Source organism: Xylocopa sonorina, chromosome 16 (genome assembly GCF_050948175.1).
Source record: "Xylocopa sonorina isolate GNS202 chromosome 16, iyXylSono1_principal, whole genome shotgun sequence".
Lineage (NCBI taxonomy): Eukaryota > Metazoa > Arthropoda > Insecta > Hymenoptera > Apidae > Xylocopa > Xylocopa sonorina.
The window spans coordinates 2,744,724-2,771,173 of record NC_135208.1 but is presented as its reverse complement, the minus strand read 5'-3'; the positions used below and the strand labels follow the sequence as shown (position 1 = coordinate 2,771,173).

Here is a 26,450-nt window from a genome sequence, read left to right as displayed (position 1 = left end):
TATAAAATAATTTTCATTGCTTCTTTACCGAATCCAACTTAAAACCACGATGAGATCTGCGTAAGTCCAAATTAATTCCACCAAAAACGCATTATTTTCACCAATTTCCATGTTACACGTTTATCATTAATTAAACCATTACTTATTCCAAATAATTATTAATTAATTCCATCTGAAATAATACATAAATCATTAATATTAAATAATTGCAAACCAGGAATGCGAAGCCACCTGTTGCTCAGCGAAAGCACGTCAACAGACAAAAGTGCAACAACGATGCGCCCAAAGAACCGGTCAAAGTCTTCTGTCGATTAAGACCGATGGTCCATCCGAACGATACGTCCTGCGTGAAGATTATTTCCGATACGAGTTTGATCATCGCGCCAGTTGAATCCGCAACGAACAACCACGCAACTAACAAAGCTGTGCAGACGAGTTTCAGCCACGTCTTCGGTCCCAACAATTCTCAGCAGGAAGTATTCAACGTAGTCGCTTTACCACTAATCGAGAATCTAATCGACGGCAAAAGTAGCTTTCTCTTTACGTACGGAGTAACAGGAAGCGGAAAGACGTACACCATGTCTGGTAACGTGCACGACATGGGCATCATGCCTCGCAGCTTGGACGTCATTTTCAACAGTATCTCGAACTATCAGACCAAGAAGTTCGTCTTCAAACCGGATAAACTGAATGGTTTTGTCGTGCAAAGCGAAACGGACGCGCTGTTGGACAGGCAGAGCGAACTGCAGAAGTTTGCTGGCTCTCGTAATGAAATTGTTACACTGTGAGTGGTGACGCAGCTTCGAAAGTCTTTAATCGACCACCGATAACTTCATTCTATGCCTGCAATGATTTGGTTTTTTTTTTTTAAGTCCCACGGTGCTCGATTAAAGAATTCTGTAGCTGTTTAATAAAATATACTGCATCGTACTGGATTTATCTATGAAATTCTGATGATTCTTGCTCCGTGCGAAGGTACAGAGCAGACGAGGACTTAAAATTAAGCAACGAGTCTCAAACATTGGACGTTGACAAGGATAACGCATTCGCTGTCTTCGTTACGTACACAGAAGTCTACAATAACAGTGTCTACGACTTGCTAGAAGAAACCGAAGGCAAAATGAAGTGAGTTTACTACTCGAAGAATCGATGAACCCCCAACGAAGCTAATGAGAAAGTTCAGAACTTTGCAGAGCAAGATCGTTCGAGAGGATGCGAACAGAAACATGTACGTCCATGGATGCACAGAAGTGGAGGTGAAGAGCTCCAAGGAGGCCTTCGAAGTCTTCCAACGAGGCCAATACAGGAGACACATTGCGTACACAAGCCTCAACGCAGAGTCGAGCAGATCGCACAGTGTTTTCACCATACGACTCGTTCAGGTAAGACGAACCAATCGAACCATTGTTATTCAACGTATACAGTGTTCGTTCTTCATCAGGCGCCATTGGACAAGGAAGGCGAGCAAGTTGTTCAAGACAAACGAGTGATCTCAGTCAGCCAGTTATCTCTAGTCGATCTGGCTGGAAGCGAACGTACAAACCGGTCTAAAAATACTGGTCAGAGACTCAGAGAAGCAGGTAATTGCTTTTTAAAAATGTAAAATTCATCGTTTGATTAATTACGATTTGTGAAATAGGGAATATTAACAACTCGCTGATGACTCTGCGCACTTGCTTGGAAATTCTGCGAGAGAATCAAATCCAGGGGACCAATAAAATTGTCCCCTATCGTGATTCCAAGCTGACGCATTTGTGCAAGAATTTCTTCGATGGCGAAGGAAGCGTTCGGATGATTATTTGCATCAATCCAAGTGTTGACGACTACGATGAGACTATTGTAAGAATTTTTTGATTATTTTAGAGGCAAATGGTATTTGAAAAATGGATAAAAATAATCAAATTTCTATCGTAAGAATTATTTAATTATTTTAGAAGCAAATAGTATATTAAAATAATCAAATTTCTGCTTTTTCTTTTTCTTTTTCTTCCACAGCAAGTGTTGAAGTTCGCTGAGTTCAGCCAAGAAGTGCAAGTCACCAATTCGAGTAACTTGAAGCTAGATTTGGGGTACACGCCTGGCAGAAGACAAGCCAATAAAGTAAAAAAACGGAGCAGTACAAATTTTAATTAAGAATTAAGATCAATTTCTACGTTTATTCAATATCTTATTTTATTCTTTGCGATAGATGTTCAAAGAAGCGAAGAACAGATTAGAAATTGCTGGTCAATCGGGTGCTGCTGATTTGGAAGTCGATTTGGGTCTCGTGTACAGGTAAACTAATTTTTTTTAATGTTAAACAAAGAAAAACTGTTACGCCAGAGGCTAACGACTCTTAGCAAATAACTTAAGCAGTTAAATAATATTTTTTGCATGTACCATATCATTCAGAAAAATATAAAAAAATTATTTTAACGCCCAATAAATTTTATTTCAGTCTTGGAGGACCATTTCCAGAATTGGAGCTAACAAATCCCCACAACGACGAGATAATTACAACACTGATGCGTTTCTTAGAGCTACGCATTCAGAAGCGAAATATACTGCAAGAGGACTTAAAACAGAAACGTAATTCTCCACAAATACAATCAATTTAAGATGAAACTATTTTCTCAATAATTGATGAATCGTTGCAGAAGCTAATTTCAGAAACGTGCTGATAAAGTTAGAGCAGGGACAAGTATCGTTAAGAATCGAGAATTCCATGTTGAAAGCCACGAACGATCAGCAGCAGAAAAAAGTAAGTCTTTTAAGCATTTAATTTCAAGTATTTTAATTATTGTCTCGAATTAATTACAGATATCAGCTCTAGAGGCTCACATCTGCAACACAGAGGCCCAAATCGACACTCTGTTGTACAGATTGAACAGTGCGAACGATTTAATTAGGCACATGAAGCAGGAAGTAATTATTATACGGGGCGGCGCGGCAGTAATTACTAGAAAGTCGAATATCTTCGAAACTATAAGTCTCACAGAAATTTTTGCTAATACAAAATTGTACAGTATAAAAGGACCCATCTATTGGCAAAAATAGTTTTTTTTTTAAGTGGAGGTATAGCGGAGATTTCAAGTTCACCTCCATTTTTTTAAATAGATTGGTACACTTTTTCTTCCGTGATACGATAGAGCATCTTAAAACGAGTTCAATGACCTGTAACACGAAGCTATTGAAGGTCACAGAAAGTAGAAAAAGGCGATAATACTTATTGTTTTGGTAGTAAATGAAAAAAACGTATTTTAAACATTATGCAGTAAATATGCGTAATATTTTCACTTCAGTGTGAATAAACACTGCTCAAAGAGCATTTTAATAGTCTGCTGGAATAAATCTTTTGTTAATACGATGAGATTAGCATCATTAAACCTTTTATTATGTTTAAAAAAATGAAGGTGACCTTGAAATCTCCGCTATACCTGCACTTAAAAAAAAACTATTTCTGCCAATAGATGGGTCCTTTTATACTGCACAATTTTACATCAACAAAAATTTCTGCGAAACTTATAATTTCGAAGATATCCGAGATGTTAATAATTACTGTCGCACCTTACATTTATTAATATTTTTTTTTCTTTCGAAGAGAAATTAATACGCCACTTTTTCATAGTTAAAAAACAAGGATATGTTGCTGAATCAAAGAGCAATAGACAAGCAAAGAGCGAAGGAGAAGTACAGCAGTAAAATCCAAGAAGAGACTGACAAAATGGGCAAAGAATTAGAAAGCAAGCTTCGTAGACAGCGTGAACTCCTTCAGGTACATCATCTTCATTTTATCCACCTCTAAACTTCCACTAATTGCTATAATTATCGCTCAGAATCAGATGAAAGAGAAAGAAGACAAATTGCAATTAGTAAAAGAGATACTAACGAAAGAGAAGAGCGATGAGAATGAAAAATTGGAATCGAAAGGACCGATTCAAGTGGACAGCGAAGTTAAACTACCCACGACTGCTGGAATTACCATAATTACTCCAGCGACTAACTCAGGATCCACAATTTCAACACCTACGTCGAACATAACTGCAAAGATTGTCTCTACGATCAAATATGAGGACAGCAATGATATGCGACTAAGCAGAAAAGTAAACGAAGCAATTTCTCTATTTATCGAAGCATTGATTTTTTTTTTTAATTTTTAGGAGAGGATCCCAGTGGTGAATCTGCGCTACAGAAGATCACACAGCGCAGAGAGATGGATAGACCATCGACCACCTGGTTTAGTCCCAGTCGGAACAATCCTTCAGCCTTTCATTCGAAACAAGCAGAGTGTTAGACAATTGACAGACCCAAAAGACATAACAACAAGAGCGTCCAGATATTGTCTTGTTACGCAGGAGCAAGACACTGACGGTGAACTCGAAACAAAATTATACAAAGTCAGTGTCGATCGTTTTCTTCTGCGCACATCAATTAAGAATTAAACGAGTCATATTTTTGATCTCGCAGGGAGATATTTTGCCAACCAGTGGAGGAGGTGCGCAAGTTGTGTTCAACGACATGGAACACTTAAAGCAGGTTTCGCCAGTCGCAAGGAGGAAACGACACAGTTATTTCAGTCCTGAGAATGATGTGGTTTCTCAGAAGAGTTGCTGCGATTCTAAAGCGAACGATTCGAAGAAAGCTCGAATATAATTAATCGCAAGCACTTTACAATTAATGTTAGACGCACACGTCTAACTGACAATAATTCTCCATGCAATACTCAAAGTACAAATCAGTTTTAAATACATAATTAACGTTAATATAGTTTTATTTAATTTGATAATCAAATGTATAGCTGTTTATTGTTAACTCGCTTTAGCATCGAACTGTAATTTGTTCAGTTTAAACCGTATTGTCTTATTTGCTATAACGAGTATATTTCTGTTATAAAATGCCTTTTCTATAGTTTATTGTAAAATAAAATTGGATATCTCTTTTCTAATTTCTTCTTTCATTTGTAGTTGCCTATTTTATTAAATAATTTTGTTTAAGAGCAGTAAAAGTTAAAAATATGCTGTTCGATGAATATTTAATTAAAATAAAACAAATAATTGATTTTTTAGTGGAAGTCGTGAACAGAAATCATGTCTCAAGATTAAGCAAAATGTTACGTCAAAAGATATTCAGTTTCTTCCAACGCTTTAGCAATAAATTCCATCGACTAAGCGAAACTAAACTAATAAATTAAAAAATAATGTATATATTAATTTTAAGTACTCCAAACTTTAAAATAGAGCCTTTATAATAGTTTAATATGGCTCGTTTCAAAGTAAATTGAAAAATTCCTTGTATGTACAATATAAATAGTAAAAAGGTTCCTTAATTTTAATGGTGAGGGAATTAATGATTATTCTTTATTAACAATTAGTGAGCACCATATGAGCATCATATGGACCCTGAAAATTCTTTTTCGCACCGCTAGTGAATTATTTCGTGATCCACAAGATATCTCACCAGTATCGTTAGTGAACTGAAATGTTATCCATGCGTCTTCTTATCCGCATCGCTGGTGAACTTCAGCATTATCCATGCGTTTTCTTATCTTCATCGCCAACGAACTATGTCGTAGTCGATGTACAATGATCGTTTATCGTTATATTCAGTCGATTATCGGACAGGAAAAAGAAAGGTGATAAAACGAAGGATACAATTTAATTTAACGGTAGTAACTTATCGCAGTAATTATTTGCTATACTTTTTATTTTAAATTATTGCTGACGCACAAACGTTGTCGGCTCCTGTAAACAGTTTTGTTCTAAGCTATTCGTCTGGAATGTTTTATGCAGAATCGAGTAGTCGAGACTGAACACCGAACATTCTGCCAAAGAAAGATATTAATAAAAGATATTTATATATATTATTAAAATGTAGATAACCAATTAATGTGACGTCACTTTAAGTCACTTTAATAGAAGATCTAATACGAGAGAATAATTTTAATAATTAATAGAGAATAATCTAAATAAAATTTAATTTAATTTAATTTTTAAATTAAATTTTAATTTTTATGTAATAAAATTTAATAGCAGAGAATTTAAATCACATTAATAGAAGATATTAATAAATTACACAAATGTAACCAAGAAATATGTAACATAACCTATAAATATGACGTCACGTTAGACGTCCCTCAATTCTTAAAATTACAACCTAATTGCATTATATCATGCAACAATTCGATTACAATCTTTCATAACAGTTAATTATAAATTTATTATCTCTATAATTATATTTTCGAAGCATAAATGCGTAAATACACTACGTCATACAAATATCAGATAAAATGTTTTTAAAGGATACAAAATTACGACTTTTTTCTTCTTATTATAGTTCTCGATGCGTAGAATTCGAAAATGCAAGTTTTAATTTTGAAAATTCAATGATTTAATAATTTACGTACGTAAAATCGAGAGCTACTTCTGTGCATAACAGATCAGTGCGCCGCCATATTGGTTTCTATCGTATCGTCTCATTGGTCGCCATATTGGTGCTATCTGTCTTCTGATTGGACGCCATATTGGTTCTATCTACCTTCTGATTGGTCGCCATATTGGTTCACTCTACCTTCTGATTGGTCGCCATATTGGTGCTATCTATCTTCTCATTGGACGCCATATTGATTCTATCTACCATCTGATTGGTCCACATAACGCAATAGAATTCAATATGACGTCACATTAACCTTTAAAATTTTAAAGTGCTCCACTTTACGCGCGTACCTTTTAAATCACTGCATTTTTAAAATTAAAACTTGCAATCCTTATAATTTATAAAATGGATGAAATGAAATTTATCTAAATAATCGTGAAACTGAATGCAGCATTTTGAGGTTAGTTTACACGATGCATTCTAGATTATTAAATCCAAGTTGCGATAAACTATCCCTATAAAGATTCATTGGTAACTTTCAGCAGACTTAAAATCCATTTGCGAAACATTAAGCATGAATCCAGCACTGAGAAAACTTCCACGATTCGTGCGCCACAATTTCTCAAAATATCGAAACGTAAGTTGAAAACGCATACAAAACGCAATTAAAAACCTATTACATCATTAAATCATTTATTTTTAATTTATTAAGCTTGTTAACCTATTCTAACCTCTTCTCAAGAATAATTCTGAAAAAAAACAGAAGAATTCATTAAATTACATTCTTCAATAAAATTGCAAGCAATATTGCATTTCATTCTGTATAAATAATCACTAATTGTATTTCAGATCAATACTCAGAAAAAAACTGAGGAGGGCGATACAGAAATTCCTACGAACGAGCTGAAAGAATATTTCAGCGCAAACGATCAAAAAACCAATGGCGTCATATACGACAACAAACCGTTCAAGTTCACTTGCGTAGCCGGCAAAAAGTACTCGTGGTGCCTGTGCGGCAAAAGCAACAGACAGCCGTTCTGCGATGGCACGCACAGAAACCAGTTTCTCAAGATCAAGGAGAGGCCGATACACTTCTCGGTCAAGGAGACCAAAGATTACTGGCTCTGCAATTGCAAGCAAACTTCGAACCGTCCTTTCTGCGACGGCACGCATCTAAGAGAAGATATTAAATCGAGAAAGGGACTGTAGTCTCTGTAGAATAAATTTATCTTTCGCGAGAACACTTTTCTGAGCTCGACTTTTATCGTAGAAAAGAAATACGGTTTAATTCTCCTCTAACGAATGAATTTTAGTTGATAATATGTGCTCTTCGTGCGACGATCAACGTATAAGTCTGTTTCGAATACATTTTGTTCGATTTGGTGGTGATATATCTTTATTAAAGCGCTGTTTCTAGTTTAAACCGTAAGTTTTTATTATTGCGACAGAGAATATTCCTTCCGCAGTGAAATGAAACGTGCACTCTCCTTCGTAATACTTTGTTTTATTTATAATTCTTTATTCTGTGTTAAATAAATGTCCATTTATTTTTTCCTGTGGCTCATACAACGCAGACTCCGTGGATAATACAAACGTTAGGACAACAGAGGCCTGGACATGTATCGCCAACAGCGTAGTGAATATATATACATCGTTTCTACACAGTGCGAATTGCTTGGATCTAAATTTGTTCGTGTCCGTTTGAACTTTGCGAATCAATCAGGCGAAAGGAAATCCCCTCTTCGGCGTTGCTAATCGAACAAAAAGATCCCTGAAAAGAACACCGAATCGAAATCTGAGAGAAGCGAGTCAGGATCTGCAAGTGAATGAATACAACGAGTAAAAAAATATGTACGTCTGGTAAACATTTGTTGCATCCCTTTTCTGTTTTTTTTTCTTTTCTCGTCTTATATAGAAACTATAACATTACACAGAAATTGAGCGTATCTTTTTTTTTTTTGTTGTTGTAATTGTCACCGTCTTTTCTTTTTTTTTCAGTTATAGTACAGAGCTTTTTGTTGGGTAATATTTATATATATGCGTTTATATTTCTCATCCCTCGTGTGTGTGTGTTTTTTTTCATTTTTTTTTTTTGTTTTTCTTCGTTCACCTCCCAATGGTGTTGGCAACGTATAAAATCATACAAAATATCGAGACTAGATGAAGTACCTTAATTAGTAAAGTAATTACTCTTTAATATCTGTGATCGATCGGTTTTTAACAAATTATAGAAAAATCGATTATATTAAGATTGTTTTAAAGGTAGAGCTGTTTATGCGACGATGCATTCTCCCTTTAATTTCCATTTCGTACGTTTATCTTAAGATATACTTTATTTAAAAACTACCAAAAAAAAAAAAAAAAGAAAAAAAAAGGTAAGAAAAGGTAGGCGAAGTTACATTTAAGTTGTTCTGCACCGAAATAATTAATTAAGCGAGATCTTGTGCAACTATTCTTGCTCCCAGGCGGCTGGACGCATCGAGAATCGACTGCACTTTCAATCAATATTTTTTTATACTTCAATGCGGTCACTTTTCTAGAAAAAAAAAATATACAGACACAGATTGAACAATGCTCTTTAAGTGTACGTCGATAAAAAGTCGCAAATTTTCATTCTCGATGCGTGAAAAAAAAAAAATTCCAGTCAGTCAACATCTTTGAATCGACTCCACTTTCAATGAATATTTTTCTACACCTCAACGCGATCACTTTTTTAGAGAAAAAAAATATACAAACACAGATTGAACAATGCTCTTTAAACGTAGATAAAAAGTCGCAGAGTTTCGTTCTCGATGCGTGAAAAAAAAAAAATTCCAGTCAGTCAACATCTTTGAATCGACTCCACTTTCAATGAATATTTTTTTACACCTCAACGCGATCACTTTTCCAGAGAAAAAAAATATACAGACACAGATTGAACGATGCTTTTTAAGACTACGTAGACAAAAAGTCGCAAAGTTTCGTTCTCGATGCGTGAAAAAAAGAATTTATGTCGTCAGCCAACATCTTTGAATCGACTCCACTTTCAATGAATATTTTTCTACACCTCTTGGCGATCACTTTTCCAGAGAAAAAAAATATACAGACACAGATCGAACGATGCTCTTTAAGTGTACGTAGACAAAAAGTCTCAGAGTTTCGTTCTCGATGCGTGAAAAAAAAAAACTTCCAGCCAGCCAACGTCTTTGAGCGGTCCGTGCTTGTTAAAGGAGACATGAATCGTGCATAATAACACGCGACTCGTTTTTGTTCCCTGTAAAATGTACCTCGCGAGCTATTAACGAATTAGTGAAGACCAATTCGTGGTAACTGAAACGATTTACCAAGCTCCACTTAATTCTATACCACCCTCGCGTCTAATATATTACCTCTATCCCGTCTCCTCTACCGTTTAAGAACGAAAAAGCGGTTTACGTTCTAATCTGAATAATCTTGAACATTCCAGACAGCACTGCAGAGGCGTCGTGGCTCGACGAGGCCCTCTCGACGACCAAAAGGGACGCACGTTTCGCCTCTCTCGCGACACTTCATTGTGCCTCGCTTCAGATTATCATATGTAACATCAACATCGATTCGAATAAACTGCCAGTGAACCAGCATTACATTATCGTTCAGCGGTGAACGCGCATAATACGACAGCCCAAAAGACTCGTTCAGCAATCGAGCGTGGCCTGTACAGGTCGACAATTATAAAACGAAAGAAATTTCTCTGCTCGACAGACTGGCGCGCTCGTCGAGCACCTTCTGCGCCGCCCGTTTGAGTATCATCTCGCGAATTAAGGATTATATACAACGAGTACATCTCTGAACGCAGCTCTCTCGCGCGAGAATCGACGACAAGTCTATAAATAAGTGAGAATTGATAAAGAACCAGCATTCGCAGCAGAGAATCGAATACTGAGAGCGTGTTTTGCCACTGGTTACAGAAACGAACAGAAACATTCCATTGAGAAGCAGAGGCAGAGGGCTTCCGCTCCTCGCAACGCGTACGAAAAACCCATCGAATCCTGTTTAAACGCGTCTACGCTCGATCGTGGATGCGAGGAATACTGAGACACGTGGTCGACGGTGCCAGAAAGGTGGGAACGAAAGGACAGTCTCGCTCAGAACGCAATTAAAAAGCGACAGCCGTCCCTGTCGAGCGAAGCAGTCGGAAATTTACAAGCTTAACAACAACGAACAACAAGATTATTCTATAGCCTTGCTCATGAACTCTATGAACCGCTTCCCGTACTGTTCTGGGTCACAGGTCGATATCCCATCGACGTTAGCACCGTATTTCACCGTCTTGGCAGCTTTTGCCGCCTGTTTGCGGACCCCATAATGGGTCAGCACGTCGATTATGGCTAAAAAGTAGATCTCCTTCGCTGGTGCGCCTGAAAACAGGTGCAGAGGTTCGTTAAAATGTTGAGTAATCGATGGATGAGGGTGTTAATTACCTTCTTTACTGGGAATCGCGTAGATGTCCAGCTCTGGGATTATCGCGTCCTCGTATTGCAGGCTTGTGTCGCGCATCAGCGCTGCGTGAGGCGATTCTGGAGGCGTTGCCATACCAGCAACGCCGCACCAACCCCATAGACGGCTAGATTAAGTGAAATAATGGTTATTGATAGGCTTTTCTTATAAAATAATAGATATTGCTAGGTTTTATTATAAAATAACGGATATTGTTAGGTCTTTTTTATAAAATTATGGATATTGGTAGGTTTTTTTATGAAATAATGGATATTGGTAGGTTTTTTTTTATAAAATAATGGATATTGCTAGGTTTTTTTATGAAATAATGGATATTGCTAGGTTTTTTTATGAAATAATGGATATTGGTAGGCTTTTTCAGAGAGTAACAGGATTAGTTTGTCTTAGAACTCGATTGGTTTATGTGTCTATGTGTTTCTAAGTTTCTGCGCATTAAAATAAGGAACATTGTTAGTTTTTTTAGAAGATACCAGGATGAATTTGTCTTAGAACTCGATTGGTTTATGTGTCTATGTGTTTCTAAGGTTCTACGCATTAAAATAATTAATATTGTTAATTTTTTTAGAGGATACCAGGATGGAGTTGCCTTAGAAACTGAATTAAAAAAATTTAGAAACCAATTTAGAAACAAATTTAGAAACTAATTTTGCCTTAGACTAAATTAATTAAAATAATGATTATTGTTAGGTTTTTTTTAGAGAGTAACAGGATGAATTTGTCTTTGAAAGTTTGTAAGTTGTACAGTTCTATACACCGTAATTGTGCTTATCAGCAGTGTAATAATGCTTATCAGCCTCTACAATATCAAAGAATGCAATTTCTACGTTTCTGTATAGCTGAGTGAAGCTTCTAAGCGTCTACGTTTCAAAATAATTAATTTCTAAACTTCAATAGCGCTTCTCAGTTGAATGTAAGCAAGTTTTACACTTCTATATACCGCAATTGCACTTATTAGCAGTGTAACAATGCTTATCAGCGTCAAAGAATGCAATTTCTACGTCTCCATGCGACTGAGCAGCGCTTCTAAGCGTCTACGTTTCAAAATAATTGATTTCTAAACTTCAATAGCGCTTCTCAGTTGAATGTAAGCAAGTTTTACACTTCTATACACCGCAATTGCACTTATTAGCAGTGTAACAATGCTTCTCAGCGTCAAAGAATGCAATTTCTACGTCTCCATGCGACTGAGCAGCGCTTCTAAGCGTCTACGTTTCAAAATAATTGATTTCTAAACTTCAATAGCGCTTCTCAGTTGAATGTAAGCAAGTTTTACATTTCTATACACCGCAATTGCACTTATTAGCAGTGTAACAATGCTTATCAGCATCAAAGAATGCAATTTCTACGTCTCCACGCGACTGAGCAGCGCTTCTAAGCGTCTACATTTCAAAACAATTGTTTTCTAAACTTCAATAGCGCTTCTCAGTTGAAACTAAGTAAGTTTTACACTTCTCTAGACCACAATTCTGCTTTATCATCTTCAATATCGCAGATACATACTCTCCCATTGGGCCTCGCGACTCAAGACCGCTTCCAGACTCGCTGTCGTCCTCTTCCTCGTGGTTATCCTCCTCCTCCTCCCTCTCAGCACGCTCTCTGTTCTCTTGCTCGGCTCTCGCGCAGTCGTGCAACCCAAGCAACAGCGAATAGTCCATCAAATGCAGCTTCGTTAGAAACTGCGAAGACCAATCTCACCATGAACAAACTTACAAACCAACGAAACAGAATTAAATACAAAAACTCACATCTACGTCAGCTGTTAATGTCTCTATGAGCTTAGCCTTGGCCTCCTCGCCAATGTAGATCTTCGTACCCTCCTTCACGAAGTCGTTGTCCTTGTAGGTGGGCAAATCCTTCTCCTTTTCCTTGTCAGACGCCTCGCGATCCACTGTCGAGCCTTTCAGGTCGAATTTCTTGTGGGTCGTCAGATGATTCGAGAACACGTTTCTTATTGCGACTACGTAGTGCTCCACACCATCCACTGTCAGCCGATACATGCCAAGATACTGGGGTAACAAGGTCTTGCCGTGCCTCTCCACAATGTACTGCGAATACGTGGAACAGTTAGCTCCGCAGAGGGTTTATAAACGCTGAGCAGTGATTATTGGATCGCTCACCGGATGATAATGCTTCAGAAACGAATACATCCTCTCCACCTCCTCTCTCGTCAGGGTTTTAATGATGAACAGTTTGTCGTACGACTGGTAGAACTTCGCTCCACTCTTGCCAGACGAATCGTCCAATGTTGGCTGCGATCTGGAATAAATAGCAATGGTATATTGTCATGTTCGAGCGTCAGGGACTTGGCAATTTCTAGCAACAAACACCTCTCACTTTCTACGATTCTGTAACATACTAATCGCCATTAGTCCACATCGCTATATGTTAACGTACAAGATTGATGATTATCAAGCGTTGTAATTAATCGTACACATTAATACCATCTATACGTACAAAACGATTTACCAGCGCACAGTACGAACATAATGAAAAATACATTTAAGACGCTGGATTAAGTCGGATGGAAAGAAGCGCATGCTTTTTAGCTCCCAATGAGTTCTCTGATGTTTCTTCGTAGCGTTTCGTGGGACTACGTATACCAACGTTGGCTATTATCAGTGTCGTACGCTGTTGTCCCTTTGAAAATGATTTTTCCACACTCGATGAGGGGTCAACAGAAACGTGTTGTTAGCCACAAGCAACACGCACAAACTGAAAAATCAAGTCTGGCTAACCTCAGACGCTTTGGTTTAAAACTGTAGGAGCGCAGCGGTTTGTTTAGCACTGGGATCTGTGAGAGGACGGGGGGTGGGAAGGTAATCGTGGGAGCTGTGGCGGAACGCTGGACCGACTCATGGGTCTTCCCATTCCTAGCCAAATCCCAATGCCTCTCTGATAGCGAAGGATTAAATGCCCGACATCTAGCACCAAAATTTATCAATTACAATTTTTTAACTACCAAGTCCTCGCTTGCTACAACCGAATAAAAATCCTTACGTACAAAGAAAAAAAAAAACCAATTTTAAAATTAACGTAGACTCTGAACAGACTATATTAAACATTACGCTCAAGAATATATTAATCGCAATATCAATATGCTATTTTTTAATAATATATTTCTTCGCTCGAGCCCTCGTAGAATATTCTTCCTAATTCTTTTAGATTTCTTGCTACAACCGAATAAAAATTCTTATAAAGAGAGAAAAATCTATTTTAAAATTTACGTAGACCCTGAACAGAGTGTTCTGAACGTTACGCTCAAGAATATATTAATCGCAATATCAATATGCTATTTTTTAATAATATATTTCTTCGTTCGAGTGCTCGTAGAATATTCTTCCTTATTTCTTTAGACTTTTGTCTAACGAATGAGTATATTTATCATCGAAGAGGGATTATTGATGCCTTAACGAAGTGGTTTTTTGTTTGATAAAAGAGAGATCGATCTAAAATAGCTTGATAAAATTCTTAATTACTATGATCCGCCTGCGAGTCATTGGGTGGATTATCTTCGTACGTGGTCGTATCGATCAAAGCCCCTAAATCTTGCGAATACCTCTCTATAAACAAGTAAACGTGCTGCGTAGCAGTATAAGTAGAGAAACCATTTACCACATTACAGTGATACATACAGATACTGTCTATGTGCGCCATAGTTACGACATACGCAAGAAGCTCTCACATAGATAAAATATCTCTGACATGCTGCGCAACGTAACGTCAACAGAGAATTTAATTTTACTTCGTGTATCGACTGAACGTTGGACCTTGCAATTATTATATTCTCTAAGATAGTAAACTTTACGCATGTAGAAGAGTGCGAAGGCTGTAGGCAAGCTTTTACCTTGTCATCGACTCCTTGTAGTCCAAATCGTCTATGCCAAATCGCTCGCGCAAGTTCCTGAATACCAACGGGCAGTACTCCTTGAACTTAAAGTGCGAGGGCATGCTTTCTCTAAAATAAAAAGAAAAATGCGTTAATAAAGCGAATATATACCCTTGAAATCATTAATATATATTATCAAAGCAGTAATTAGTCAAACGAGTCAATATTTAGTATTATATTTAGAATTAGAGACCATAGTCGTTCGATTTTTGGTTCTATCGCAAACTTATTCCTTAAATTACGCAAGATGGTTTCGTTTATTGTTTATATGCGGCTCACATCCATCGCTAGGCTTTCATAAGCTCACACGCACTTCTCCGTAGCGCGGCGTCGAAACTTACTTGTTGAAAAGATGATAATCCACTTTAAGCTTGCTGTAAGCTCTGAAATCGTCCGGCAGTAGCACCACTGGTATATTAACATGACTAAGCTCGTTTATCTGCAACGTACAAAAATTTATGTAGCTTACGATTCACAAAAGTAGTTGTGACGACGCTATCGCAAGGCGTAGACACTCATAATAAATTTATTACAAAATGTTAGTCGTAACGTATAAATTGCATCGACGAAGCTTGTTTACACAAAGTGTACGAATATATATGTACGCAAAATGAAATTGTATGTCGTCATTCATTAACGTCATCATCAGCAACTATAAAAAACAATGAAAAAATTTTTGTTTCATATAGTTAAGGCAGCGGATGATATAAACAATTTATGTATACATTGGTGGGTATATTTAATTAATTAAGGCTCGTACACAAACGGATGGGAGTTAAAACGTGAATATATCGTACGATGCAGTCGAGTGACGATGAGAAATATTTTGCGTCATATTTTTGGCAAAGTGACGAGGGCACGCTCGACGAATCTAAAAATTGGTAGATAATCGAGTGTAATTTGTTTGATGTCTGAAAACGATGAAAATCGTGAGGTCGATGCGTGACAAGGCGACAGTGTCGTCCGAGTGAGTTTTCGGTTCCGCGCTCGAGCAGAAACGAAAATGGAAAATGGCATTTCGATGACGTGCGACGCTGTCACGCAGCCAGTCGCTCTACTCACCGTGTGATTGACACCCCACATGAAAACACTGAGCAGCGGCTCGTTCGCGCGGAACAGCTTAACCTTTTGGTGCTTCACGCGGAAGTGTTTCTTTTTCAGCTTGCTGAGCCCGCCGGACATTTGCGGCGCGCTGGACATGTTTATCAACCGCTGCTGCTGCCTGCTACGGATGCCAGCAAAGGGGACGCCCCTGTTATACGCTCGACCAGGACCACGGACAGCCTCGTTCACACCGCCGTCATCGTCGTCGCTGGGACCGTGGTCGTGCACTCGCTAACGCGAACAGAGAGACAGAGAGATAGAGTGAGAGAGAGAGAGGAAAAAAAGGAGGTACCAGGTTCGCTCGCGTTCGATGCACCGCTGGACAACTCTCTCTGCGAAGCGCGACCCACCGCGGTTGATCAGCGACTGAGCTCCTTTTAAAAATGGCGAGGGGACGACTCTGTCCTACCCCGCAACTTGCGACAGCTATAGAAACTCTGCGGATGTCGTGCCTTGGCCAGGGGCGGACCAATGCGGCGACGCAGGACTCCGATTGGACCGCAGACGTAGTCTCAGGACCGTGACAGGACCAATCAGGACCCTGGGCGTTTAAAATTCTTCTGCCCTCAGGAGCGTATCAAAACAAATGAGCGCCTTGGATAGAAGAATTATTTTGCATTCCAGGGTCGCATCTAGGCAAATGGGTGCCCTGAGCAAAAGAATTTCTTTGCTTTCCAGAGGTGTATCAAGACAAGTGGACGCCCTGGGCAGAAGAATTTTTTATCAGAACTCTGGGCGTTAAAAATTCTTCTGCCCTTCAAGGGTGTATCAAGACAAGTTGGTGCCCTAAACGGAAGAATTTTTTTGCATCCCAGGGGCGTATCTAGACATATGAGCGCCCTGTACAGAAGAATTTTTTTGCGCCTCAGAGGCGTATCAATAGAAATAAGTGCCCTGTGCAGAAAAATTTGTTTGCCTCCCAGAGACGTATCAAGACATGTTTGCACCCTGGGCAAAAGAACTTTTTGTATCCCAGGGGCGTATCTAGACATATGAGGACCCTATGGAGTAGAAATTTAGAGATCCAGGGCCGTATCAAGACAAGTGAGGCCCCTTGAAAAAAAAATTTTGAAATTTTTAACTTTTGCTTTTCGAGACCTTACGCGACTGTTTGATCCGCCCCTGAGTCTTAAAATATCCTAATTTAACAATTTCAGAAATTATCGAAGCATTTTAAAAAATAATCGACGAAATTTGAATTTCTAACCTCAAAGTTGCACTTTTTTCGACGAACCTCTTTTCGAAGAGGTTATGAAATTTTTACCACACGGGGCACTCGATATTATTGCTACGCCCCTGGTCTTGGCACCATTTCCATTGCAATCGTCGCGTAGAACAGTAATCCAAAATTTTATCAATCTTTCGTAAACCAGAAACATAATTTTCTTCTCCAATCATGTTTTACATCCTCTAAACAACCATAACCTTGTTTTCTTTATTTACAACTTCTTATTTCTATTTGAAAATAAATTATTCTTCGTCTAGATTCGTTTTACAACAATGGCCGCTGATCCAGCCTTAAGGAACGACCAATCGCGAGCGATGCGAACGCGTCGTAACGCGTGCACCAAGAAAGCCGCCACTGAATGTCGTGCTAAAAATCTCATTAAAATACTAAGCTCCACGTTCGGCCAGAAAAATGGAAACAATGTCGAACCCCTATCCGAGAAAGGTGCACGACTCGTACGAGGACGAGGAAGAGAAGAAACACTTCCAACGTATTGTCTCGGCTTTTAAATACTACAAGTAAATACACAGGAGGAAATCGTTCCGTGCGATACTGATCCTCGATCCTCTCCTTAATCTTTATTCCTTCGATTTTTATTCTACGATCGTGGCACACGTTACGACTTCGCAAACTTTTCCACAAGATTCCACGATCATCGTGTTATCGTCATTCAACCTTCGACAATATGACATTGCATCGCTATATTTCATTCGTTACAATTTTACAGCTCTTCTGCAACCGTAGATAACACCTTGCGATAGCATTGTCCAGCGTAAATAAAGATGCGACACTCGATGCTCAGAGAAATCTCTTTAAATCGATAGCCACGTAACTCGTCTCTTTAAAGAGCTCGAAACGTTACCGCAAACTTGGTTCACATTTCTCTGTTTCTATTACAGAAACCACTCGCTGCAGAGGGTGAAAAAGACCGAGTCGTACTTGCTCTCGCTTCCGTCGCACCATCAGAAGCTCCTCTCCAAGTACAGAGAACACCTGCAGGAAGTGAAAAGGTGTATAGAGAACAACGACGAAATAATTAAGCTAATCATAAAGGATGTAGCCCATATTTTCGAAAATGTGAGCCCAACTACCGCACAGACTGAAAGTGTAAGAAAAGTTTACCTGGTGTGTGGCATGTATACCCCGTCGTACGATATCAAACACCTTGGCGTTACTATCTAGCTACCTTAATAGCTCTATCATACACAAACGTAGTATTTACAATAGCGTTGTTGATCAACGCTGGACTTAATTCTAGCGAATAGTCGAAGCTTTCTTAGTATTGCGTTGATACAATTATTATCTGTACATGTTAGTGCGTAAACGTATGACAATAATCCGTAGTACGATATTATCTTCTTAACAAGACAAGTTCGATCCGTCTCTCCGATTCAAGCTTGGACTTACTGGTCTTGGTAACGAGCTTCTTTTTTTATAAAAGTGTATTCTATTGTACAAAATATAGGTAGGTCTGATTGCAGACATTAAACCCTCGCCCAGTAATGGCCGATCAGGAAAAGGTGCAGGCTACGATCAAGCAGCTGGTACGCGACTGGAGTGTGGAGGGCACCGAGGAGCGCACGGCGTGCTATCAGCCCATCATAGATGAAATAATGGACCAGTTCCCAACGGAATATTGGTAGGAACTTTCTTTCGATACGTCTCAACACCCATAACGTACAGATCAGCTGTTCGACTAGCTTAGAATCTGGCTTCCGTGACCGAGTGAAACATAGTTCAGAAAAGTATGAAATGATAGGTAAATTTCCAGTACACCGTCGGATGTACAAATTCTAGTGCCAGGCGCAGGTCTAGGAAGATTAGCATACGAGATCGCAAGACGTGGGTACACGTGCCAAGGAAACGAGTTCTCCCTCTTCATGCTGTTCGCTTCTTACTTCGTGTTAAACAAGTGAGTAGAAAATCCTTCGATGCTCTTCGAACGTTCTTCTTCTGGCGCCAAGTCAGCTGTTCGCTAAATCGATTCGGTTCGAAGGTGCAGGGGAGTGAATTCGTATCAAGTCCATCCGTGGGTGCATCAGTACATGAACAATTTGATTCCTGAGCACCAGACGCAGGCTGTGTTCTTCCCAGATGTGAATCCCAGCGATCTTCCAGAGAATGCTCACTTCTCGATGGCTGCTGGCGACTTTCTGGAGGTGAACAGAGGCGTACGATGCAGTCGAAGGATAATTTCTGAATTAAATCAGTTCTTAAACGTAGTTATCCGTTCAGGTTTACACCGAAGACAATCATTGGGACTGCGTAGCCACCTGTTTCTTCATAGACTGTGCGAACAATGTTGTACAATTTATTGAGACCATCTACAAGATCCTGAAGCCAGGCGGTATCTGGATAAATCTTGGTCCGCTGTTGTACCATTTCAGCGACATGCCAATGGAAGACTCGATAGAGCCCAGCTACGAGGTTGTTCGTGAAGTGATACAAGGTTTTGGGTTCAAACTAGAGGTACGAGAGTCTAAAAAGAGAAAATATGAGCTTACAGAGTTAACAAATTATTACTGTTCGTGCACTTTCAGAAGGAAATAACTCGCATGAAGACGAGATACGCCCAGAACGTGAACAGTATGCTGCAATGTGAATACAATAGCGTGTATTTCGTCTGTAGAAAGCCGAACAGACGCATAGAGAACGATGTGAGCCATAGAAACGGGTCTGAGAGCAACGGTGTGCTGAAGCAAGAGAATTAATTTCATTGAAGACGAGCCAGCCCGCGTTTTAATCGTAAGAAGGATCGATGTGACTGTAAAACGCATCACACGATAGGCTCTATTAATTAACAAAGCTGTTGTAACTTATGAATCGAGTCAATATTAGGTAATTCGAGCGCGGAAAGGGGACGAAGGATCCGTTGGACCGATATTTTTTCATTTCGCCAACGAGTGAACGGTAACAGCTCTGTTGTTGAACGAAAATCCGATAATAAAGCGATGCAGTTATTTTTTTAAAACCCATCGACGCAAGTCTACTCGAATTCAATTAATCGTCGACGATATTACTTTTTCCTCTCGAGTTCGATTATTGTGATCTAGCGTATCGTTTAAATGGCACACAGTATATATGTGTATACATGCACATATGTATACATATATATTGTCCGATAATATCTACCAAATACCATAATTAATCGAAATAAAATGGAAATTTGTTTTCGTTGCATGTACATTTACTGTGCAATCATCCCTCGTTTGCAATATTGTCCGATCGTTTTGAATATTAATTTTATTTACCCTCGAATTCGTCGCAAAAATTACTCTGATCGCCGTGTTCGATTTCTGAGAATCGTATTAAAGCCGCAAACGAAGTGCAATTCTAGAGTTTTAGTGTTTATTCGTTAGAACGTCGATTGAGATCTTCAAATTCTAGGATTTTGCAAATTTCATTGGTAAATCAGACCTTATTTTGCAATGCAGCGCAAAATTGTACAAATTAGAGCTAGAAATGTAGTAAGATTTTTTGTAAAAAGCAGAAACATCAATTTTGGATAATTTTCATTAACAAATTTGTGGCTTGCATCGTTGCGATCTGATTAATTTCAATTTGCTTCTCTTACTTTGCAATAGAAAATTCGCAGACAAAAATTGTATAAATTAGAGCTAGAAATGTATTACAATTTTTTATAAAAAGGAAAAAGATACATTTTGAAGAATTTTCATTAACAAATTTGAGTTGCATCGCTTCACAAACTTCAGATATTGTATAAATAACGCTGCGATCTGATTAATTTCAATTTGTTGCTCTCTTAATTTGCATTAGAAAATTTATAGCCCAAAATTACATAAATTATATCTAAAAATGTATTACAATTTTTTATAAAAGGGAGAAAAATACATTTTGAAGAATTTTCATTAATAAATTTGTAGCTTGCATCGTTACAATCTGATTAATTTCAATTTGTTGCTCTTAATTTGCAACAGAATAAACGCAGCCCAAAATTACATAATTTAGATCTAAAAATGTATGATTATTTTTTATAAAAAGCAGAAAAATACATTTTAAATAATTTTCATCAATAAATTTCTGTTATATCGATACGCTATCGCTTCACAAACTTTTATTCAGATATTGTATAAACAACGTTGCGATCTGATTAATCTCAATCTGTTGCATTTTGCTATAAGTTAAAAATTGCCTCCGCAGCCTCATAAGTTGCGCAGTTGTACATGGATTCTGTACTGTCCCTTCGTGGCCTGGTATCTTAAACTCACACTCGATACCCAGCTGCTTGGCAGACAAAATTGCCTTCGTCCAACAGAAAAAAATATATTGATACGTTCAAACTTTGTACGATTCGTCACAGATGATTATTTATGGTTCCTGAGTTTTTCTAGCATCGAATTAATACTTACGTTCACTACTTCCTGAGTTACTGTGTCCAATTCGTACAAATAATTTGTTGAGGACAACGGTGGCTGAAATAAGAAACGCAGACCAATTTAAGAATCGTTTTAACTTTAATTTTCATACGTTTCTGCGAATACTAACACATTGTGTACTCAGATTCGGTTTCGGTGCCTTCACTTCGTACAATGATTTATAAATTTCTTCTAATTTTAATTCGTCCTCTGCTGATACAGCAAATAAAGGCGAATCCCAACGATTCTTACTATTCGGTGCTTCGTATCTACGTATTACACATTTCTAAGTACATTTAATCAATTAAATTCTGATATTTGGTCCTTAGCGCTTCATTGATTCTCGTACGACTGTCTGCCAGCAACTCTGGCACTGTTTAAAGCGCAGCGTCTCAGAAGAAGAAGAATTCTTACTTTCTGCGGAAAGAATTGCACTCGCATCTTAAATGCAATTATATTAAGACCATTTTGGCTTCGCAACGGAGCCACCAAAGTGTATTGGAGCCTCTTCGTACTAAAATCAACGAAGCGCCAAGGATTAATTCATAAAATTCTCGATTACCTCATCACAAGGGCGTCAAATATTTCTCTGCTGTACCGTTCGCTCTCAGATCTGTTCTCGTTCCACAACCAAGCGTGCTCTATCGGTATATCACAGAATACGGTGCACTGAGGTGTTTTGTACAATTTGGTCATGCAGTAGATCTCGTAACGGTACCCTTTGATGTAGTTACTGCCGTCGATGATTAGCACGTCCTTTTCATTTAGTAGTCGCTGCGTTGCTGATTTTATATCGCCACGCACACTTTTTTCTTTCTTCGAATCTACAATTATGGAATATATCGAGGAGAAATATCGATTATTTTGGTTCAATAAAAATCGACAATATTTTAATGAATTTTATTTTACTTTAATTCAATGAAAATTTATAATATTTTAGTAAATTCTATTTTAATTTGATTTAATGAGAATTTATAATATTTTAATGAATTTTATTTTACTTTAATTTAATAAAAATTGACAATATTTTAATGAATTCTATTTCTACTTTAATTTAATAGAAATTGACAATATTTTAATGAATTTTATTCTACTTTAATTAAATAAAAATTTACAATATTTTAATAAATTTTATTTTATTTTATTTTAATAAAAATTGACAATATTTTAGTAAATTCTATTTTACTTTATTTTAATAATAATAAAACGTAAACAAACCATCGTAAAATGTGTTTCTATCGAAACCAGCTTTGACCACAGCATCGATTTCGTTTATAACCTCCACAGTTTTTCCAGCTTTATTCTCGAAATATTCCTTTAATTCAGAAGCTCGTCTCGTTTTGCCACTGCATGGTATGCCAGTGATAATAATAACTGGCATTATACGAAAATTATTCAACAATTAATCAATTAAATGTTATACTATAACCTATTGTGTATCTTGCAGGCGGCCATTTTTAAATGCCAGGAATCTGCAATTTGTGAAAGATGAATAATAATAAGAGAATTCTTATTATTTTATTACTTTATATATGTTATTATTTTAATTTGTTGTACACTTTACCAGCTTTAGTGTAATTTCTTGTATATTTTATTAGATAATTCTATTCTTGTGATTTCTCGTATATTTCAGTAGCTTTATTATAAGTTCTCTTATAAATCAGTAGTTTTACTGAGACTTATTATATATTTTAGTAATTTGATCGTATTATCTTGTACATTTCAGTTGTTTCATTTAAATTTACTGCATATTTCTCGCCTTAGAGGTAAGAGAGAGAAAGATACATACGAAAGCTATAAGAAAGAGTGAGACAGACGATGAGGACTCTGCTGAAGAACACGTGGCGCCATCTCTGCGAAAAACGCTCAAACTGCTCGCTCAGCGTTATCGACAGCGAAGTGAACTTCAAGAACTACTAGCGCCATCTTTGCAGAAGGTACTGAAACTAATATCCAAGTTAATTTCAACGCCTTTTCAAGAGATTCTCCAAATTTAAATTAAAGAAAATATCACATTTGAATTACAATACTTCCTTTTTCTTCTTTAAACTCTTATTTCTTAAGAAATCAACATAATATTTCAACAGCGATGTAAACAACCGTGTGAAGGTCCTTGGCAACCATAATTTCTTCGAATTAACTTTCACGATGCTTGCTTTTACATAACAATTTCATTTAACAGATAACAAGTCTTTAAGAAATTAGATAAACTGAAGCAGAAGCTTAGAAATACAAATCCGGGTTTTGTAAAGGAATATTATGATGTGTTGTCGATAATGTCGCAACTCAGGAATTACTGCTTTCAAGAGTCTTTGCAGAAACTACTGAAACCAATGTTCAACTTAATTTCAACGCTTTTTCAAAAATTTCTTCTAATTTAAATTAAAGAAAATATCATTTTCGAATTACAATACTTCCTTTTCCTTCTTCAAACTCTTATTTCTTAAGAAATTAATGTAATATCTCAACAGCGATGTAAACAACCGTGTGAAGGTCCTTGGCAACCATAATTTCTTCGAATTAACTTTCACGATGCTTGCTTTTACATAACAATTTCATTTAACAGATAACAAGTCTTTAAGAAATTAGATAAACTGAAGCAGAAGCTTAGAAATACAAATCCGGGTTTTGTAAAGGAATATTATGATGTGTTGTCGATAATGTCGCAACTCAGGAATTACTGCTTTCAAGAGTCTTTGCAGAAACTACTGAAACCAATGTTCAACTTAATTTCAACGCTTTTTCAAGAATTTCTTCTAATTTCAATTAAAGAAAATACCATTTTCGAATTACAATACTTCCTTTTTCTTCTTTAAACTCTTATTTCTTAAGAAATTAATGTAATATCTCAACAGCGATGTAAACTGAAGATCTACTGGCGCCATCTCTGTGAAAAGTACTGAAACTAATGCTCGACTAGTTTCAGAGATTCTTCAACAGATGGCGCCAGTAGTTTTTGAAGTTCACTTCGCTGTCGATAACGCTGAGCGAGCAGTTTGAGCGCTTTTCGCAGAGATGGCGCCACGTGTTCTGCAGCAGAGATGGTATCGTCTGTCTCACTCTTTCTTATAGCTTTCGTATATATCCTTCTCTCTCTTACCTCTAAAGCGGGAGATTTAATTCATATCTGACTCTTTCTATTCAATGAAAATTAAGGAATTTCTTTATTTAATCAACCGTACTCTAAAATTCTGAATTAAGATAAGAGAGAGAGAGAGAGAAAGAGAGAGAGAACTAATTTTTTAAGAAATAAATATAAAAATAAGGAAATAAGAGTTAGTAAATAAAAATAAAAATAAAAATTAATAAATAAAAATAAGAATAATCGATTAAGCAAATATGTAAGAAGAATTTAAAATAGAAAATGAGAGATATTATAATTCAGATGTTTTGATATTTTGTTTAATTAAAATTAGCCTCGTTAAACCCTCATTGTAGACTACCTGAATTACACAATAGTGTTTAAGATAGTAGAAAAATAGGAGCGTGAGGAATAGCGCGAGAAAAAAAATTCTAGCTTGATTTAAACATGAATATCTGTTAATTAACTTTACCTAGAGAAGTCGTTTAAGTTTGTTATCTTTTAAAGAAGAAAGATAATTATTAAATCAAGCTTCTATCGTGTATTAACATTGTATTGAAATTCAGAGCAAAATTAATTAATAATTTAATAAAAATTGAATTATAAGAAAGCACACTTCTGTTCCTCAAATTTTTCATTAATTTCTTATTAGTAAACAAAAGAATAATATATTATCCTCTACTAGAAATGTTGTAATAGTTCATTATCTTTTAATGATAAAAGATAACTACTAAATCAGGGTTCTATCGTGTATTAACATTTATATTGAAATTTAGAGTTAATTAACTTAATCTAGAAATGTCGTTCAAGTTCATTATCTTTTAATGAAGAAAGATAGTTATTCAATTAAGTTTCTATCGTGTATTAACATTCTGTTAAAATTCAGAGAAAAATAATTAATATTTTAATAGAAATTGAATTATATTAAAATTCACAGTTAATTAACTTAATCTAGAAATGTCGTTCAAGTTCATTATCTTTTAAAGAATAAAGATAATTATTAAATCAAGCTTCTATCGTGTATTAACATTGTATTGAAATTCAGAGAAAAATTAATTAATAATTTAATAAAAATTGAATTATAAGAAAGCACACTTCTGTTCCTCAAATTTTTCATTAATTTCTTCTTCGAAAACAAAAGAATAATATATTATTCTTTTACTAGATCATGGAAGTGGGTCGAGGAAAAGTCTTGAACAGAAGTGAAATTGGAAGAATCCCATTATTGCACTTAGAAAATTGTTTCATCTTAAGAACAAACGTCTCTCGGTTCCTAAAAACTTATAAAAATTAAATAAATAAAATTACATAATAAAAAATTACATGAACTTTACGTTTTCTAGACTCATAAAATACATGAAAATATTTAAACAATTTCATCTAAAAACGATGAGAGACAATTTTGAAGCAAAATATGCATACTAAATTTATTTAAAAAGAACAATGTTCAATGAAATTTTTCTAAAATGAATAACAAAGTTTTGCATAGGGTGTGCTACTTAATACATAAAAATACATAAAAAAAAATACATAAAAATATTTATACAATTTTAGCTACAAATAGAGACAATTTTGAAGCACAACAGAGAAATTAAAGTACAAAATTTATTTAAAAGAATATTATTCAATTACTTATAATATAAACTAAGCGTTCTAGATGATTAAAAAAGAAGTAAAAAAAGAAGAAACAAAATTTTTAGATTCTCTAAACTTATAAAATACACGAAAATATTTAAACAATTTCATCTAGAAACAAAGGCGAGACAATTTCAAGCAAAATATGCATACTAAATTTATTTAAAAAGAACATTGTTCAATTAAATTTGGTATAAATTAAATAAAAACGTTTTATATAGAGTGTGCTATTTAAATCAGATTTCTACTCTACCCATAATATAAATGAAGCATTCTAGATTAATTAAAAAAGAAACAAAAAATACATAAAAA

At 36.4% G+C, this 26,450-nt stretch overlaps 5 protein-coding genes across 6 annotated transcripts; 3 read left to right on the top strand and 2 right to left on the bottom strand.

Moving 5' to 3' along the window:
* Window positions 1–206: 206 nt before the first annotated feature.
* On the top strand, window positions 207–4,632 carry LOC143431083 (kinesin-like protein KIF23; the record flags this gene model as incomplete). The annotated part of the gene is given in 14 exon segments (XM_076907597.1): window positions 207–808; window positions 976–1,125; window positions 1,184–1,382; window positions 1,442–1,580; window positions 1,640–1,839; window positions 1,996–2,100; window positions 2,189–2,274; window positions 2,438–2,568; window positions 2,637–2,740; window positions 2,800–2,904; window positions 3,608–3,754; window positions 3,816–4,082; window positions 4,140–4,376; window positions 4,447–4,632. Coding segments are annotated over 14 exon segments (2,658 nt in total), but the record flags the coding sequence as incomplete, so codon positions are not given.
* Window positions 4,633–6,850: 2,218 nt separating this feature from the next.
* LOC143430972 (uncharacterized) lies at window positions 6,851–7,705 on the top strand. The gene is made up of 2 exons (XM_076907454.1): window positions 6,851–6,988; window positions 7,201–7,705. The coding sequence occupies exons 1-2, from the start codon at window positions 6,926–6,928 to the stop codon at window positions 7,558–7,560; spliced, it is 423 nt and encodes a 140-aa protein (XP_076763569.1). The 5' UTR covers window positions 6,851–6,925; the 3' UTR covers window positions 7,561–7,705.
* Window positions 7,706–10,358: 2,653 nt separating this feature from the next.
* Pip4k (phosphatidylinositol 5-phosphate 4-kinase) lies at window positions 10,359–15,986 on the bottom strand. The gene is made up of 8 exons (XM_076907451.1): window positions 15,776–15,986; window positions 15,055–15,152; window positions 14,672–14,782; window positions 12,945–13,083; window positions 12,573–12,872; window positions 12,328–12,503; window positions 10,791–10,933; window positions 10,359–10,727 (listed from the first exon to the last, which is right to left on the bottom strand). Exons 1-8 carry the CDS (start codon window positions 15,911–15,913, stop codon window positions 10,540–10,542), a joined length of 1,293 nt encoding a protein of 430 aa, XP_076763566.1. The 5' UTR covers window positions 15,914–15,986; the 3' UTR covers window positions 10,359–10,539.
* A 1,379-nt stretch (window positions 15,987–17,365) lies between these two features.
* LOC143430936 (carnosine N-methyltransferase) lies at window positions 17,366–20,034 on the top strand. 2 transcript variants are annotated; one of them, XM_076907414.1, is made up of 7 exons: window positions 17,366–17,563; window positions 17,945–18,152; window positions 18,527–18,684; window positions 18,817–18,957; window positions 19,042–19,204; window positions 19,281–19,514; window positions 19,586–20,034. In XM_076907414.1, exons 1-7 carry the CDS (start codon window positions 17,457–17,459, stop codon window positions 19,754–19,756), a joined length of 1,182 nt encoding a protein of 393 aa, XP_076763529.1. In that variant the 5' UTR covers window positions 17,366–17,456; the 3' UTR covers window positions 19,757–20,034. The 2 variants fall into 2 exon arrangements, with proteins under 2 accessions (XP_076763529.1, XP_076763528.1); XM_076907413.1 differs by having other exon boundaries at window positions 17,945–18,170.
* Window positions 20,035–21,097: 1,063 nt separating this feature from the next.
* LOC143431033 (protein KTI12 homolog) lies at window positions 21,098–22,823 on the bottom strand. Its single transcript, XM_076907520.1, has 5 exons — window positions 22,640–22,823; window positions 21,984–22,245; window positions 21,552–21,690; window positions 21,416–21,478; window positions 21,098–21,308 (listed from the first exon to the last, which is right to left on the bottom strand). Exons 1-5 carry the CDS (start codon window positions 22,800–22,802, stop codon window positions 21,111–21,113), a joined length of 825 nt encoding a protein of 274 aa, XP_076763635.1. The 5' UTR covers window positions 22,803–22,823; the 3' UTR covers window positions 21,098–21,110.
* Between the last annotated feature and the right edge of the window lie 3,627 nt (window positions 22,824–26,450).